The sequence below is a fragment of the Tachysurus fulvidraco genome, chromosome 2 (assembly GCF_022655615.1).
Source record: "Tachysurus fulvidraco isolate hzauxx_2018 chromosome 2, HZAU_PFXX_2.0, whole genome shotgun sequence".
Taxonomy (NCBI): Eukaryota; Metazoa; Chordata; class Actinopteri; order Siluriformes; family Bagridae; genus Tachysurus; species Tachysurus fulvidraco.
This window is the reverse complement of record NC_062519.1, coordinates 22,277,684-22,293,325: the sequence shown is the minus strand read 5'-3', so window position 1 is coordinate 22,293,325 and position 15,642 is coordinate 22,277,684. Positions and strand designations below refer to the sequence as shown.

Here is a 15,642-nt window from a genome sequence, read left to right as displayed (position 1 = left end):
TAAATTCTGCTCTGTCCATAAAATATTACATGAGAACGTCCGGTCATCAGTCAGTAAGCTGAAGCTCAGATGCAATCATGTTACACAACAAGACAACAAGCCAAAACACAAGCAAAAAAAAAAATCTGAAGCTTTTAGTTTTGGTGTGTGTGTGTGTGTGTGTGTGTGTGTGTGTGTGTGTGTGTGTGTGTGTGTGTGTGTGTCTGTGTGTGTGTCTGTGTGTGTGTCTGTGTGTGTGTGTGCGTGTGCGTGTGCGTGTGTGTAGATCAGCAGCTCAAATACCAGACAGGTAACTGTGAGATTTTCTCATACCTTGATGTTGAGGCCATGGCAGTTAAGGCTGAGGCCTCGCTCATCTCTGATCTCTGTGATTTCTGACAAGTCCTCATCCTCAAACTCGTCCAAACTTATATCATGGGTCAACCTGAAACAAACAAAAAAACAAGCCATAAATCCATAATCCAGACTTTCCACAGTATAAACCCAAACTCCTGCATATTATGCATCATGTTGTTGTCTAGACATTTAAACACCTAGATTGTGAAGCGATTCGAAGGAACAGCAGAAAAAAACGGTGTAGTTTGGTGTAGGTCCCTCAGCTCATTAGAGATGAAAACTCTATTGACACTTAATCACAGGTTTTATTTACATGATTCACCTGAATACCTGAAATCAACATACAGCACAAGCCGGAGTGACACAACGCAATACACTAACTAGCATTGTTCATTTCAGTAAAAGTCTTAAGTTGAAATCTCTTTCTAAGACAAAAATCTGTCTAAATTAAAATATATTTTAATAAATTTTTACTTCAAACCCCGTAGAACACAAGAGAATTCAGCTTAGGTGTCCCCGGCTGTTCGTGACCTTTACTGAAAGTCTCAGGGGTGAAGCACCCTCATGAGGCTGGAAGTGAAACTGCCAAAATTGTGCAGAGCTTCATAAGATCTGTAAAGATTTCCAGAATATTAAAAAATCAATCATTCCACGATTCAGTAGACAAGTGGAAAAGATATAATAGCACGGCTGTCGTGTCCATGCCGGGACGATCCAGCAAGCTGTATGTACACCTGAGTGTAGGCTGTGTGATGCTAACAGACATCTCTAAAAAGCCCTGAATCTCCACGTAGGTTCCAGCAGGAGGAAGACGTCGTTTGGTTCCAGTATCAAGAAGCTAGCTGTACAGCATGGTGGTCGAAGTGCTATGGTTTGGAGCTGCTTTACTAAAACAGAGCCTGAAGAACCTGCAGACATTCAGTCGAGTATGAATTCTCTTTCAATCCAGACACTGCATGAGGAGAATGTGAGGCTATGTGTCAAAACCTTAAAGCTGAAGAAGTTGGACATACACGTAAATCACCATGGAATGAATCAAAAGGAGGAAATGGAGGTTATGGAATGGCCTGATCTCAGTAGTTCTCCATCCTATTAAACTGCTCTGAGCAGATTCTAATCAGAACTCAAACATAGCACAGAGAAGCTGAAGGTTCAGGTTTGTTCACTCATGATGTTTACTGCATGTCATTGTTTATCTGGGTCACAGTGTTTCTGTCCTTGCTCTTGCCTGTTCCGAATCTCAGCCTTCAGCATTATCTATATGGCGCACGTGTGTGTGCACGTACACAATATTTTCAATGCAACAATGCAGTGGGTTTTAAACAGGTTTTCCTATTGCCCACAATAAACTCTAAATCTCTATCATTAATCACTGCCTCTTGGTCTCCTGGTTCTGGTGAAACTGCAGTATTTGGAACATGGTCTGCTTTACCATCATAGATCTCAGCTGAGCAATATATAATGTGAGGTTCATCCATCCACCATGATAAACACTCTGTGAGATTCCTCTGTGTCTCTGTTAGATGAACGCTGAGGCACTAAATATACATTCCGGGAAGCTTTGACATTGTCCCCACGAATTGTTCTGCACTACGACGCTTATTCCTGTTTTGAAGCCAAACTGCGTATTGTGAGTTTGGCGAGTCTACGACTCATCACCATGTGCGTTATTCCGAGAGTACCTTCTCAGCAATGCAGTGCTTAAGGGAAGAAGAACATTGTACTCAGTAGTCTACTGTGACTGGTTGAATTCCTGCTGGTCCAGTGATGAAGAGGGTAAAATGGTTGGCGCCAAAGATAACAGAAAGTAAACGTGTGCTGAAAGACACTAAAGTTTACCTGGATCAGCACTGCTGGGGAAGAAATGTATGGGATTTTCTCCAGACCATACAGTTAGTTCTGAGTGTGTAGAATCACAAGAGTCACCCAGTTCATACACGAAATGATACCAAGAAAGGCAAGTGCTGTAAATTCTAATCCCTCGTATCTGACTAATGAAATGAACATGATGTGTGTCTGATGGCACAAAGAATTCAACGGTTAATGATGGTAAAGTTTTCAACATACGTGCACATGCACACAAGGAGGTATTGAGGTGTTGAAGCCCCACCCCTGACGGCTAGAGCAGGTGAACTAGGACGGCATGTTCCTGATGCAGGGGACACATCAGCATTTTGAGCCTGCGAAGGGCCACAATCTAAAGCTATTGATTTCTTTCTGTATTATTATCACTGTATTAATCCAATGACTGGCTTTTAAGGAAAATATGTCCTTATCTCCCATAACTCTCAAATTTTCTTCTGTTAACACATATGTAACTCTTGATGATGGGAGATCCTTCTGGGATTTTGGAGTTATTCACTGAATCACCCTAAAGATCACCCAGTGTGTTTCTGAACATTTTTAGCAAACGCAGCAGATAGGATTAGATCTGAATGAGTGTTTAGCGCTGTGATATGTGAGCCCACGCACAGAGCATTTGCAAGGCACCATATACGAGGGCCTTACCTTACGGCTCTACTGTGAATTTGGGATGTAACTAGCCGAGCGAGGAAATATTCCAAGCATACAGTTGTATTATTTTTGTGGTAAAGTGGTAAGTATTTGTGGGCCTGAAATCCTGGTACTTAAGAAACTGAAAACAAAATATTCACTATTTCATTTCAAAAACATTTTCAAAACTGATAAGCATTTAATTATATATCCAGTTACGCACTAGTAGGCTCGAGATGTTTTGACGTCGTGTCCACATCTTATCCACGTCATGAGAAGAGGAACAGACGTGTTTGAACACGCACTCACTCCGACTAGCCTATTTCTGCAGCAACACTGACCTTGTTGATAAGAGAACAACTGCAATTTGACAGTTTTCTGAACTTATAATGTTTGTGTTAAATTCTATAGTAAGATGATTATACACAAAACACCAAACATTTGAGTTTGATATAGCAAAAACAAATTAATCATGAAGTCAGTATAAGTATCAAGTTTCCTATCAATCATAGGAAAGGATTAGAGCATCTGTGTTCCCTCCAGAGGTGAAACCAAAGCCACATTTATGAGTATCATCTCTCTCTCACTCACTCTCACACACACACACACACACACACACACACACACACACACACACACACACACACACACACACACACACACACACACACACACACACACACACACACACACACACACACAGGGTTACTCTGAGTCAAGGGCATCCCTCAGCGATGCTAGAAAAACAGTGCACTGCCATCATTCTATACACACATACACACACAAATGTGACACACACAGAAACACACACACACACAGCCTTATTTGTACCATTTCTCCCACTGATCCTCCATCCATCCCTCTCCTCCGTCCCCGGCTCTGTCGTTCATGCTGTGCAGCAGTGTGAAGCAGCAGGAAGACTGATGTGAAGAGAAATCAGAGAAATGCCAGCATCTTGCTAGCTGCTAATCCAAACCACGGAGCAAAACACAGTGCGCTTTCTTCAACTATTATATAACCTCCTCTCTCTCTCCTTCGCTCCGATTAGTGACTGCAGCATCTCTCTCTCTCCCCCTCTCTCTGTGTATGTCTCTCTCTCTGCTCTCCGTTTGTCAAAACAAAGTGCTTAGGATTAATGATCCAGCTCCAGTCACCTTTCCTTTCCTCTCTCCCCTCCCATCTCTCTTTCATTCTCTCCATCTCTCTCACTCTCTCTGTCTCTCTCTCTCTCTCTCTCTCTCTCTCTCTCGCTCTCTCTCTCTCTCTCTGTCTCTCTCTCTCTTTCTGAATTATCTGGAGGATGTGTGGGGCAGATGGACAGGATGAAGACAACAAGGTTGTGCATGTATTCATATTCTATTAATCGCTTCACTACCATCCTTCCCTGAGGAATGACTGAGAAAGGTGGGTGGGTGGGTGGGGGGATCAGTTCTGAATTGGAATGATAGTATCTGCAAACCTGAGGAAAGTGTTTTGTGTTCATTAGGCCAGACACTCTACCTGACTCCTTTACCACAGCGTGAATGAGACGATAAAGTCCTCAGGTTTTACTCCCCTCACTGGGTTATTAGATATTTTCACCCACACGTGCTGTCTGACATTTACGTTTCTTTCCCCATACATCAAATTTAATTCATTAACTCATCCTGACAGACAAATTGCTCACATTAAAGGTCTCTGCCCTCTCAGTCTTCTGCCATTAATGTTAAAAGATTTCACCTTTACAGCTGAAACTGGCCAACAAAAGGAGTGTTTGGGTTCTCAGAGCTAATCGAGCTGAAAAGCTGACCTTATAAAAGTTATTTAAACTCACCTGCTTTCTAAACGCCATTGAAAAGCCGTCACTAAGCCGATTGTGTTACTGAAACTGCTTTGTGAGCATTCTTCACTTGTGCTGCGCTCTTCTTTGTTTTGTTTGTTTGTTTTGCGAGTTTCTGCTACGTTCCCGGTAATCTCATGACATGAGTGCAGTGTGTCAACGTCAGACCCAAAGCCGACTCTTACCTTCTGCACCTCTATCAGACTCTTTACACACCTGTGTCATGTGTTAGCTAGTATGCTAGCTGAGTGCTAATAGCTAGCTGTTACAATACAAACAGCCTCAATACAAAAGTGTACCTAGTGCACAGATTTATTCCTGTTCAAAGTTTACATTTACTTTTGGATTACGCTTGAATTTTGATTAAACAAATACACTCCCAGGTCACTTTATTAGGAACACCTGTACATTCACTCAGTTCAAACCAAACTGTCTGTCGTGTAGCAGCAGCAGCACAGTTTATACTCATGCAGGTAAAATCAGATGCTGTACACACACACACACACACACACACACACACACACACACACACACACACACACACACACACACACACACACACACACTCAACCACAATCTAAATCAACAACAACATGTTACACAAAAATCCAGAAAGCAAGAGAACAACATTCTAGAATTCAAACTATAACTGCTCCAGGGGCGCTGTATCATAGCTGCCCCTGCACTCTGACCCCAACCTCCTCAGTTGGGGTATGTGAAGAAAAAAATTCCACTGTGCTGTAATGTATATGTGGCGGTAATAAAGGCTTCTATGCCCCCGTTCTAACAAGTCTATCAAATAGTTTTCACTCAGCTGACTAATGATGTACTGCTTTGCTCTTAGTTTGTGGTAAATAGAGCAAAAAGGCAAGAGGACACACAAACTATCCAGGACATAAGAAGGTTATGTGTCTGAGATATCAGTGTTTTATTCTTTCCCATTTTAAAAGCAAGTCAATTTCACAAACCAAAAATAAATTTAAATTAAATAATTTCACTGTTGATCTGAAGAACATCACCTACACCTGCTGCTCTCCACACATCCACCTTTACTCTCCATCATCTAACTCTCCTGCTAGCAAAACGAACAACCGTTAAACGTTCACCCGATTCTTTGTTAAAAGAAGGTTAATAGCCCTGAGTGAGCGATCACTCTCGGGAGGTTTTTAACTCTTTTCCACAGAGCACAAACTATGTTAGTTACTTCTGTTTGGTTGCGTCCATGTTGAACTTTGAATGCCTTTGTCATGTCCCACTCTACAGTGGTCGTTAATGTGAAGCTTATATAAAAGTAGACACTCAGGACTGCGTTTTTTCAAGCCAACTAGGGGCATTTCAACCAAATTCTGTTCTCTGAGATGCATTTGTATCTTCAACAGAGGGAAAAAACACACGTCTCACACTAAAAGCCAGCACAGTCCTGACTCAATTTAGATCAAACTCATGACAATGATTGAAAATGTCCCATAAGTCCACTTCCTTTTTGTGGACTGGTAATAAGAGTTAACATACGTAACTTAGCTAACTAGCACACTGCACTTCAATAGATTATGCTAGCTTTTTAGCCAAGCTGAGTGAAAACCTTGTGATTATGTTTTTTCTTTTTAGTTATATTTAGTTTTTCCTCACCACAGTCACCTCAGTCACCTCAGGCTTGCTCAATGAGGGGAAAATACAAACACATTTAAACAGAAGTCCAATATTAGTCTTGAATTTTTGTATGATATTAAACACTTTTCTACCATATTTCTAATGTCCTGTAAAGCTGGATAATATTTTTTTTAGCTGATCAGCTTATCGAGTTGATCGCAATTCAATGTCAATGAGTTAATGTTTCTAATTAAGCTTGTTTAATTATTATTCTCACTCATTGCTTTATGATATTTGTATTTTACACTTGATTTAGTCAGTAATATTTAGTCGAGTTGTGACTTTTATGTGCAATAATTGTGCAATTTTATGTGCAATAATCTTTGTTACAGAATCAGATTTGCAGAGTGTAAATATATTTTTTAATTATTGTATGTAATGGAATGCAAACACGCTCATATTGCTGAGAACCTCTGAAAACAACAAAACAGGATCATTTGCTGCTCCTGCAGAGAAATGTGTACAAGAGGATCTGAACAGATGCCCAGATCTGGGTGCTGGCCAAGGCTACGGAGTGCACTTTATAAGGGGGTGGGGGAAATTTGATGTATTATTATTCCAGCAAGTCTGCAGTGGGAAAGAATATTATATCTCAGTGTGCAACTCTGCAGAAATGTTCCTGTGGGCTAGTTATTCAGTTTAACTGTCTTTTAGACGTAAATAAAATTGGGAGCATTTATTAAAGCTAAAGCCACGCTGTAGCAGATAATTCAACTACTGCAACACACACGCACACACACACACACACACACACACACACACACACACAAATGTAAAGTTCACTGGGAAGTCAGTGTTTAGGTATTTAGTAATAAACCCATGCTTAGATGCCCTAAATTCCAACAAAAATAGCTAGCAGTGAATCAGCAGCTACTTCCTCTGCAAGTCACATGTGGATTCATTTTTAGTTATTCAGTGTTCAACAAACATTTGCCAAATTTGCTGTGACATATTAATGAAGAGATTTTGTTAAAAATAAATAAACAATGAAAATGTCCATTTTTAAACACACTATACAAATAAAACAATATTAAACTAAATATTTACAGTTTAAATATGGAGCTGTATTATTTATGGTACTATATATTATGATATATGATTAACTTAACTGTAACTGTTTTAAAATAATAAAACTATGTAGTAAAACGATCAGATAAGAGAGCCATTTGGTGAAAAATGGGATTCATGTAAAAGAAAAAATGATTATTTATTGCCTTTATATATATATATATATATATATATATATATAAATAAAAAACAATGCAATTTTTTTTTGACTGAGAATCTAAAAGAAACCCTAAAATTCCTGACAAATGAATCAAATGGGATACATTCTGTTAAAATGTGCTGTATTTTACTTGGTTAACTTGTGAACCTATTTCCTCAGATCATGAGTGTACAGTTTTATCCACAAAGGCTTCCACTCCAACCAAGCAGGAGCCAATTCTGAGTCTACTGGAAGCCAAGATAACTGATGAATCGGGTGGAAACAGTTGTGACTCCTGCTTGATTGGAATGGACACATCTGACCTCAAAGGGACAACAATTTTAAATCAGACATGCCTTTAAAACATTTATGGAAATAAAATAATGGATTCGTGCAAAAGACACAGACATCTGCATTGGTCCTTCGAGACCTGATAAAACAACAGATTTTATCACATGCTTACAAAAAAAAAAAAAAACACAGGGGTAGGATTACTGCTGCATGGGGAGGCAGTATGATGTTTTTATGGTTAAAGCATATTATTATACTACTACGAAATTATACTATTACAAAAGAAAATAGTTCTATGATATATAAAGTTCTGTGCATGATAAAATACAACCTTTAAGCGTTCAGTGCTCTATATGGAATGTGTCTCTCTTCACTAACATGGTGATAAACACATTAATGCCCAATTATTAGTTTGGAAACGTGAATACGCGCATTTGCAACTTTTATTAAGTATAAACTGAATATTTGGATTAAAGTGAGGATTTAATCCTGGGTTTATCAGTGAGAAAAAGGTTGTATCAACAAGCATCCTGCTCTCCGTTTCCCACAGCGGGAACAGCATCTTTATATCAAGGCGTTTCTGTTTAAAGAATAAAAAAAAAAAAAACAATTTATTTAACTTTATTTCTTACCTCCGGTCGGCGGCGGCTCGGGGCTGTGCAGCTCGGGAGGACTGAGCAGGAGTCGCGCTTTTCCGCTTCTCTCTCTCCGCCATTGCTTCTTCCGCCTCCTTTTTCATTCATCAGCAGCTTCATGAACAGAAACAGGGAGGTGTGATGCTGCGATCAGGAGGGGCGACAGCACCGGTACCCACATAATGCCCCGGTACCCACATAATGCCCCGGTACCCACATAATGCCCCGGTACCCACATAATGCCCCGGTACCACATAATGCCCCGGTACCACATAATGCCCCGGTACCCACATACTGCTCCGTGCTCGATAGATAGATAGATAGATAGATAGATAGATAGATAGATAGATAGATAGATAGATAGATAGATAGAACAGACAGCAGCTAGATAGATAGATAGATAGATAGATAGATAGATAGATAGATAGATAGATAGATAGATAGATAGATAGATAGATAGGACAGACAGCAGATAGATAGATAGATAGATAGATAGATAGATAGATAGATAGATAGATAGATAGATAGATAGATAGATAGATAGATAGATAGATAGATAGATAGATAGGACAGACAGCAGCTAGATAGATAGATAGATAGATAGATAGATAGATAGATAGATAGATAGATAGATAGATAGATAGATAGATAGAACAGACAGCAGCTAGATAGATAGATAGATAGATAGATAGATAGATAGATAGATAGATAGATAGATAGATAGATAGATAGATAGATAGATAGATGACAGACAGCAGCTAGATAGATAGATAGATAGATAGATAGATAGATAGATAGATAGATAGATAGATAGATAGATAGATAGATAGATAGGACAGACAGCAGCTAGAAAGATAGATAGATAGATAGATAGATAGATAGATAGATAGATAGATAGATAGATAGATAGATAGATAGATAGATAGGACAGACAGCAGCTAGATAGATAGATAGATAGATAGATAGATAGATAGATAGATAGATAGATAGATAGATAGATAGATAGATAGATAGATAGGACAGACAGCAGCTAGATAGATAGATAGATAGATAGATAGATAGATAGATAGATAGATAGATAGATAGATAGATAGATAGGACAGACAGCAGCTAGATAGATAGATAGATAGATAGATAGATAGATAGATAGATAGATAGATAGATAGATAGATAGATAGATAGGACAGACAGCAGCTAGATAGATAGATAGATAGATAGATAGATAGATAGACAGACAGACAGACATACAGATCGACAGATACATAGATAGACATACAGATGGACAGATAGATAGATAGATAGATAGATAGATAGACAGAAATAGATAGACAGATAGATAGATAGATAGATAGATAGATAGATAGATAGATAGATAGACAGATCGACAGATACATAGATAGACATACAGACAGATAGACATAGATAGACAGATAGACATAGATAGATAGATAGATAGATAGATAGATAGATAGATAGATAGATAGATAGATAGATAGATAGACAGACAGATAGATCGATCGACAGATACATAGATAGATAGATAGATAGATAGAACGTTATTGTCATTGCATAGTACAGGTACACACCAAAAAAGAGCTCTAGTAAAATACCCAGCATGCATCTGCCACCCCCTCAGCTTCTGAGTCATTTCTCCCTTACAGATGTAAAAATTAAAAAGTGCTCTGACAAAGTAGTGTTTATCTGATACAGTGATATCCAATACAGGTGAAATAAAGACAAGTGCAATTTAACCGATGTGTGTATATGTATACCTCTACATCTGATCACAGACATCATTGATCGTTGCAACAGTGTCTCGAAGGAGGGAAGAACCTCACTGAAAAGGTTGTGGTAATTTCCCAGGAGTGAGAAAGTTACATTCTGATCATTATTACAAGTTATCAATAAGACCCAACAAATTACACACTTAGAGAGAAGAGAAATCTCAAAGAAATCTCCACCCCTGCAAGTCCTGTTAATTCCAGGTAGTTTAAAGTGTGCATTTGTTTTTTTTAGAATCATCTGAATTGAAACACTTAAACCTGGCTCTGGAATAGCTCCCTGCTGCATACTCATGTTTTTCCTGCTCCTCTAAACTCACCCACTTACACTGAAACATCTCACTACTGCAATATTTCAGGGGCAGAATCAAGGCATGGGGCAAAGCCAGAGAGCGGAGCGGGCAAAGTCCAGGCTTGTTAATTAGATGATGTCTATCAGATGAGCCGAGGAGCAGAGAAATCATCCCTGCGGTCCAGACGCTTCGGGATGTGGGATGAATAATAAACGAAAAACGCAATCAATAAACGTCATCAAATTGTGGACTCATGTTTAATTACAGAATCTCTTCCAATAGTGTCTTCATTCATAACGGAACAAACACAGCATCTACCTTACACGTGATTCGAAAAGAAAAATGTCATTCATGTAAACATACACACGTAACCACATCATATCCCTACATACAGAGCAGGTGATACAGAGAAAACCCAAATAAGGAAAATAATTCAAACATCACACACACAATAAGTACTTTACACATACGAGCACCTTGTGCACCGATATTACAGTGCGCTGGTACGAGTTCGCTGCCAGTTAGTCTTGATTTATTCACAGAGGATTTTTTCCTCTCACTGTCCAGAGACTTCTGTATAATCACAAAACAATATCCGATACCCTAAAAACTCAACACTGTAGTCTTACTGGGAATGTAAGGCAGAAATGGTGATATTCTGAAATGTAACCGCTGAATTAGCTCTTTTCCAGGCTGGTCAAGGCTTCAGGGGTTTATAAAAACCATCATCGGTTGTGCAGTTATAATACACTTATTAAAAAGGGATTTAGTTTAAATCCAAAAAGTAAGATCACAAATCAGTGTGTGGAGATGAAGCTAAAATAATTTGTACAAGATTGCACAAAATCAAACATTTGTAAAGAACTTGTTCCAGCAATCATGGAATGATGTGTACAAATCCTTACTTACTTGTGTAATTTTAACATGTACTAGGAAAAAAAAAAAAGGAAAATCCAAGAGTTTGATCACACAGGCTGGTGAAAGCCATGATTGACAGCCTTCTTAGTGATTTCTATACGCCTCGGGATCATTCAGTGGTGGGTACGTGTTCAAGCGTCATCTCAGCTCGCCAGGTTTAAGAGTCGTGTTGTTGATGTGCGCTGAAGAAAATGTAACGGGTATAAAGCGATTCTTTACAGTGACCCTTTATTTTATTCAAATGTTTACCTGCTTAAAACTTATCAAAAAAAAATATGTCATATTATACAGAAATAATTTATATTCATTTGTTCTATACCTGTCCTTTAGTCCAGTGTACCATTAAAAAAAAAAATCCCTTTTCATTCTTCATACACCTGCGTCAGCTTTAGGTTTCTCTCCTGTAGCTGGAGTGTCCTGAACTGTGCTACCTTTCTTCATCTCCAGTCCTTTGACCCAGGTGTAGGCAAACGATCCACCCAGGACCATCATGTTGCTGCTCCACCACAGAATGCTCTTGTGAGAGTGCTCGAGCGCAACAGCAATGACGGTCTGAGCGCATGCCTTCGCCGTCCCAGACACGTTATGCGTCAGAGGACTGGTGAATTTAATCTGCATTCCCGTCACGTAGCCAATGGCAAAGCCGAATAAACCCCCGAGGACCATCATGCCCCAGAAATGCACGTCGGAGGCACGGCTGAACTCAATGACGTTTGGAATCTCTCCGAAAGCAAGGATGAGAGGGATGAAGAGCACACACGCGTTCAGGTTGTTATAGTAGGACAGCTTCCAGATGCTTCCATCCACCACAGGCATCACTTTCTTGGTGTAAATGGCATTTAAAGAAACAAAGGCACTAGCTAGGACCCCGAATATCACCCCGGTCCAGGAGAGAGAGCCAGCGGCGTCTTCCTGATCCACACCGAGCCAAAATCCACCTGAGAAAAAACACACACCATAACATTACACTCTCACTGAAGCAGGGAAAAAACCTCTGATCAGACAGGGTACAGGAAGAGCTCCCACAGGGAATAACACTTTCTGCATGTACATCTTACTTTCAGTGGAACAATAACTAAATAAAGAGTCCAGTCTCTGACACTGACGTGACTCCTGTCATCTGTAGCAGCGTCACACACATGAGAATTCATTTCTAACTAAGTGCAGCAGCACTTTAGTGTTTTAGTCAGTCCAGCTCCATCAGCTCCTCATCTGTACTTTTAATCATTTGAAAATTATTCAAAAATCAAACCCACCTACTATACTATCAATCTAACCTAATGCGCCTTTAAAGGTCAGCATTCCAGTTGCTTCACAGTTTTCTTGTCGAGTGAGATTAATCTTTGTCTATAAAACTTAGTGTTTATTTGCATCATATCATACGAGGTGAAGCAGAAGCAGTGTGTGCTCTTGAACACGGATTACACCCTCGACTGTTTTCACGCAACGAGTCGCTGTGTGACAATTTTTCGCCACACTGGCCACGCCCACAGGTTAACGGACACTCCCACATCTCTTAATGAAAAAGAACGTCACACACTTTGTGTGACCGCAGTATAACTTTGGGATCATAAAGCACATGACAGTATAAACACATCTGGCAGGTCTCAGGGTAGACTTTGTCTCCACATGGAAATGATCTTGTCCACACAGGCTGCTCAGTCTCTTGTCATCTCAAGATTGGACTACTGCAACACACTGATGGCAGGAATACTTATCAACGCAATTGTCCTCTGCAAATGATCCAAAATGCAGCTGCATGACTTGTTTCCAACCTGCCTAAGTTCTCCACACCACCCAGCTGCTGCGATCCCTCCACTGGTTTCCAGTAGCTGCACGCATCAGATTGAAAACACTGATGTTTGCCTACAAAGCCAAAAAATTAACCAGCTCCCTCTCACATCAAAGCCCTCATCACTTCCTCAGATCTACCATCTCTCAGGGTAAGAGGTAAATATACTACAAGACTCTTTTCTGTTCTGGCACCCAGATGGTGGAATGAACTTCCCCTAGAGGTCCGGACAGCTGAGTCACTGGATGTCTTGAAACGACGGTTGAAGACCTACTTATTCGCGAACCAGAGTTAATGTATCCAACGATGGAGACTTAAGGACTTTTGTACGTCGCTCTGGAAAAGAGAGTCTGCCAAATGATGTAAGTGTAAATGTAAACTTACCCAAAATGACGCCACAACACATCAGCGCGTATAGCGACGTGGTCTGCTTGAGAATGATGTAACTGAGCAGGACGTTAAACACCGTGCTCAGAGATCTGCCCACTGTGTAGAAAGCGACTCCGACGTGCTTCAGGCACAAGTTATTAAAGGTGATCATGGCGATGAACACCACAGAAAGGGGTAAAATCTGCATAGACACCTTCATGTCCACTTTAATGGAGGGGAATTCCACATATCCCGGCTTTAATGAGGACAACAAGCTCATGATGCAGCAGAGTCCAACACTCACCACACACTGGAAAAACGTGACAAACAGAGGGGCGTCCAGATCTTTACTGTCCAGAAGGTAGTTGTTGAGGAAAACCATGGTGATGGACACAAACCAGTACAAAGCCACTACAAATGTGATCTTTATCGCCCGCATGAGAAACAGCTCGTTTTTCCCATCCGGTCCAGTGGCATCAGAGTTACTCAGAGCCATCCTTAAAATCCTTGTTCGTTTCAGCTGCGTCCTGTTCATAGTGAAACAGAGAAACAGAGAGAGAAAGAGAGAAACACAGAAAAGAGAGAAACAGATAGAAAGAAGATAGAAAGAACAGAGAGAAACAGAAAGAGAGAAACACAGAGAGAAAGAAGAGAGAGAGAAACCGAGAAAGAACAGAGAGAAACAGAGAGAAACACAGAAAAGAGAAACAGATAGAAAGAAGATAGAACAGAGAGAGAGAAACAGATAGAAAGAACAGAGAGAAACAGAAAGAGAGAAACACAGAGAGAAAGAAGAGAGAACAAAGAGAGAAACACAGAGAGAAAGAAGAGAGAACAAAGAGAGAAACACAGAGAGAGAGAGAAACACACAGAGAGAGAGAGAAACACACACAGAGAGAGAGAGAGAGAGAGAGAGAGAGAGAGAGAGAGAGAGAGAGAGAGAGAGAGAGAGAGAGAGAGAGAACAGGGTCAAACTCACACAAGTCTCTGAGAACAGCCCAGGATTAATTTAAGGGTCATAAAGTGTAGTTTGTTAGTCATAACAACGCTAAATGTCACAACAAAGTATTTGTTTTGGTTCATTACACACAAAGATGTGAACCAGTTAAAACATAAACATCATGCGTCAGTACTCCAGTGTACTTCCGGGGTCCCGAGGACCTGAGGTAGCTTCGTGTCCGCCTGATATAAAATCATAACGCATGACAAGTTTGTGAAGCCAACAAGTTTGTCTACAGGCTAAAACCTTTACCTCGGTGATGTAGATGCGGTCGTTAACGTTTACAAGAACGCGATAACCTTCTAAAAACGCGTTTAATAGGATTACTAATGGGTTGGTTTTGAAGCATGCGCAGTAACACAACAGACGTTATTACTAAACATACGAGCTGTGTATGAAGGTTGTATCTCTGTGTGTGTGTGTGTGTGTGTGTGTGTGTGTGTGTGGTGACAAACCCACAGATACACAGAAAAACACACATTAATGATGATATTACACCTGTTTGAGATAATAATAATAATAATAATAATAATAATAATAATAATAATAATAATGAGAGACGGAGAGAGAGAGAGAGAAACAGAGAGAAAGAAAGAGAGAGACAGAGTTACTACCTTATTGGATTGTTCACTGAACGATGAGACCTTTCAAATGTCTGTGTGTCACAAGGAAGTGGTGATTTTAACACTTAAACTCCTCCCAGGCAGCAGGCAGGTAACCACATTATGCAAAAAACAAACCGGACTTTCCTGACAGATCACATGCACACAAAGGATCTGAAGACAAAAAGCCTCGGGTCTGTCTGCATGGTGCAACCTCAAAAATATTCCCTAGTGCTAAAGATATTATGTTATTCATTCACAGTGGGAAACAAGATGCTTTTAGGTCTGAATGGGACACAAGCTTGAGAAGTAAGCTTCTATGCCTTGCTCAAGGGCACCTCAGTCGTGGCCAGCAGGAGACTCAAACCCGCAACCTTAGGGTTAAGAGTCAGACTCTCTAACCATTAGGCCATGACTTCCCCGTTTTCACATATCCCAGGCTATTATGAGCCTGGG

The 15,642-nt window shown here is 40.1% G+C and overlaps 2 protein-coding genes across 8 annotated transcripts in view; both read right to left on the bottom strand.

The window, feature by feature from the left end:
* mapk8ip1b (mitogen-activated protein kinase 8 interacting protein 1b) overlaps positions 1-8,665 on the bottom strand; it is a 25,077-nt gene extending 16,412 nt beyond the window's left edge. The window contains exons 1-2 of one of the 2 annotated variants that reach the window (XM_047802913.1): positions 8,429-8,665; positions 313-424 (exon numbers count right to left, since the gene is read on the bottom strand). In XM_047802913.1, coding sequence (XP_047658869.1) covers positions 313-424; positions 8,429-8,535 — 219 coding nt within the window. In that variant the 5' untranslated portion in view covers positions 8,536-8,665. Of the gene's footprint in view, positions 1-312; positions 425-3,660; positions 4,046-8,428 lie in introns of those variants that run through there. The other variant, XM_027152265.2, reaches the window with a different exon arrangement.
* Positions 8,666-10,743: 2,078 nt separating this feature from the next.
* slc35c1 (solute carrier family 35 member C1) lies at positions 10,744-15,353 on the bottom strand. Of its 6 annotated transcripts, XR_007138418.1 has the most exons (4): positions 14,718-14,824; positions 13,600-14,111; positions 11,743-12,361; positions 10,744-11,605 (listed from the first exon to the last, which is right to left on the bottom strand). XR_007138418.1 is itself a non-coding variant. In XM_027152168.2 (3 exons), the coding sequence occupies exons 2-3, from the start codon at positions 14,078-14,080 to the stop codon at positions 11,793-11,795; spliced, it is 1,050 nt and encodes a 349-aa protein (XP_027007969.1). In that variant the 5' UTR covers positions 14,081-14,111; positions 15,199-15,353; the 3' UTR covers positions 10,744-11,792. The 6 variants fall into 6 exon arrangements, 5 of the variants coding, with proteins under 5 accessions (XP_027007969.1, XP_027007972.1, XP_027007967.2 ...); XM_027152168.2 differs by lacking the exon at positions 14,718-14,824 and adding an exon at positions 15,199-15,353 and having other exon boundaries at positions 10,744-12,361; XM_027152171.2 differs by lacking the exon at positions 14,718-14,824 and adding an exon at positions 14,837-14,957 and having other exon boundaries at positions 10,744-12,361.
* Between the last annotated feature and the right edge of the window lie 289 nt (positions 15,354-15,642).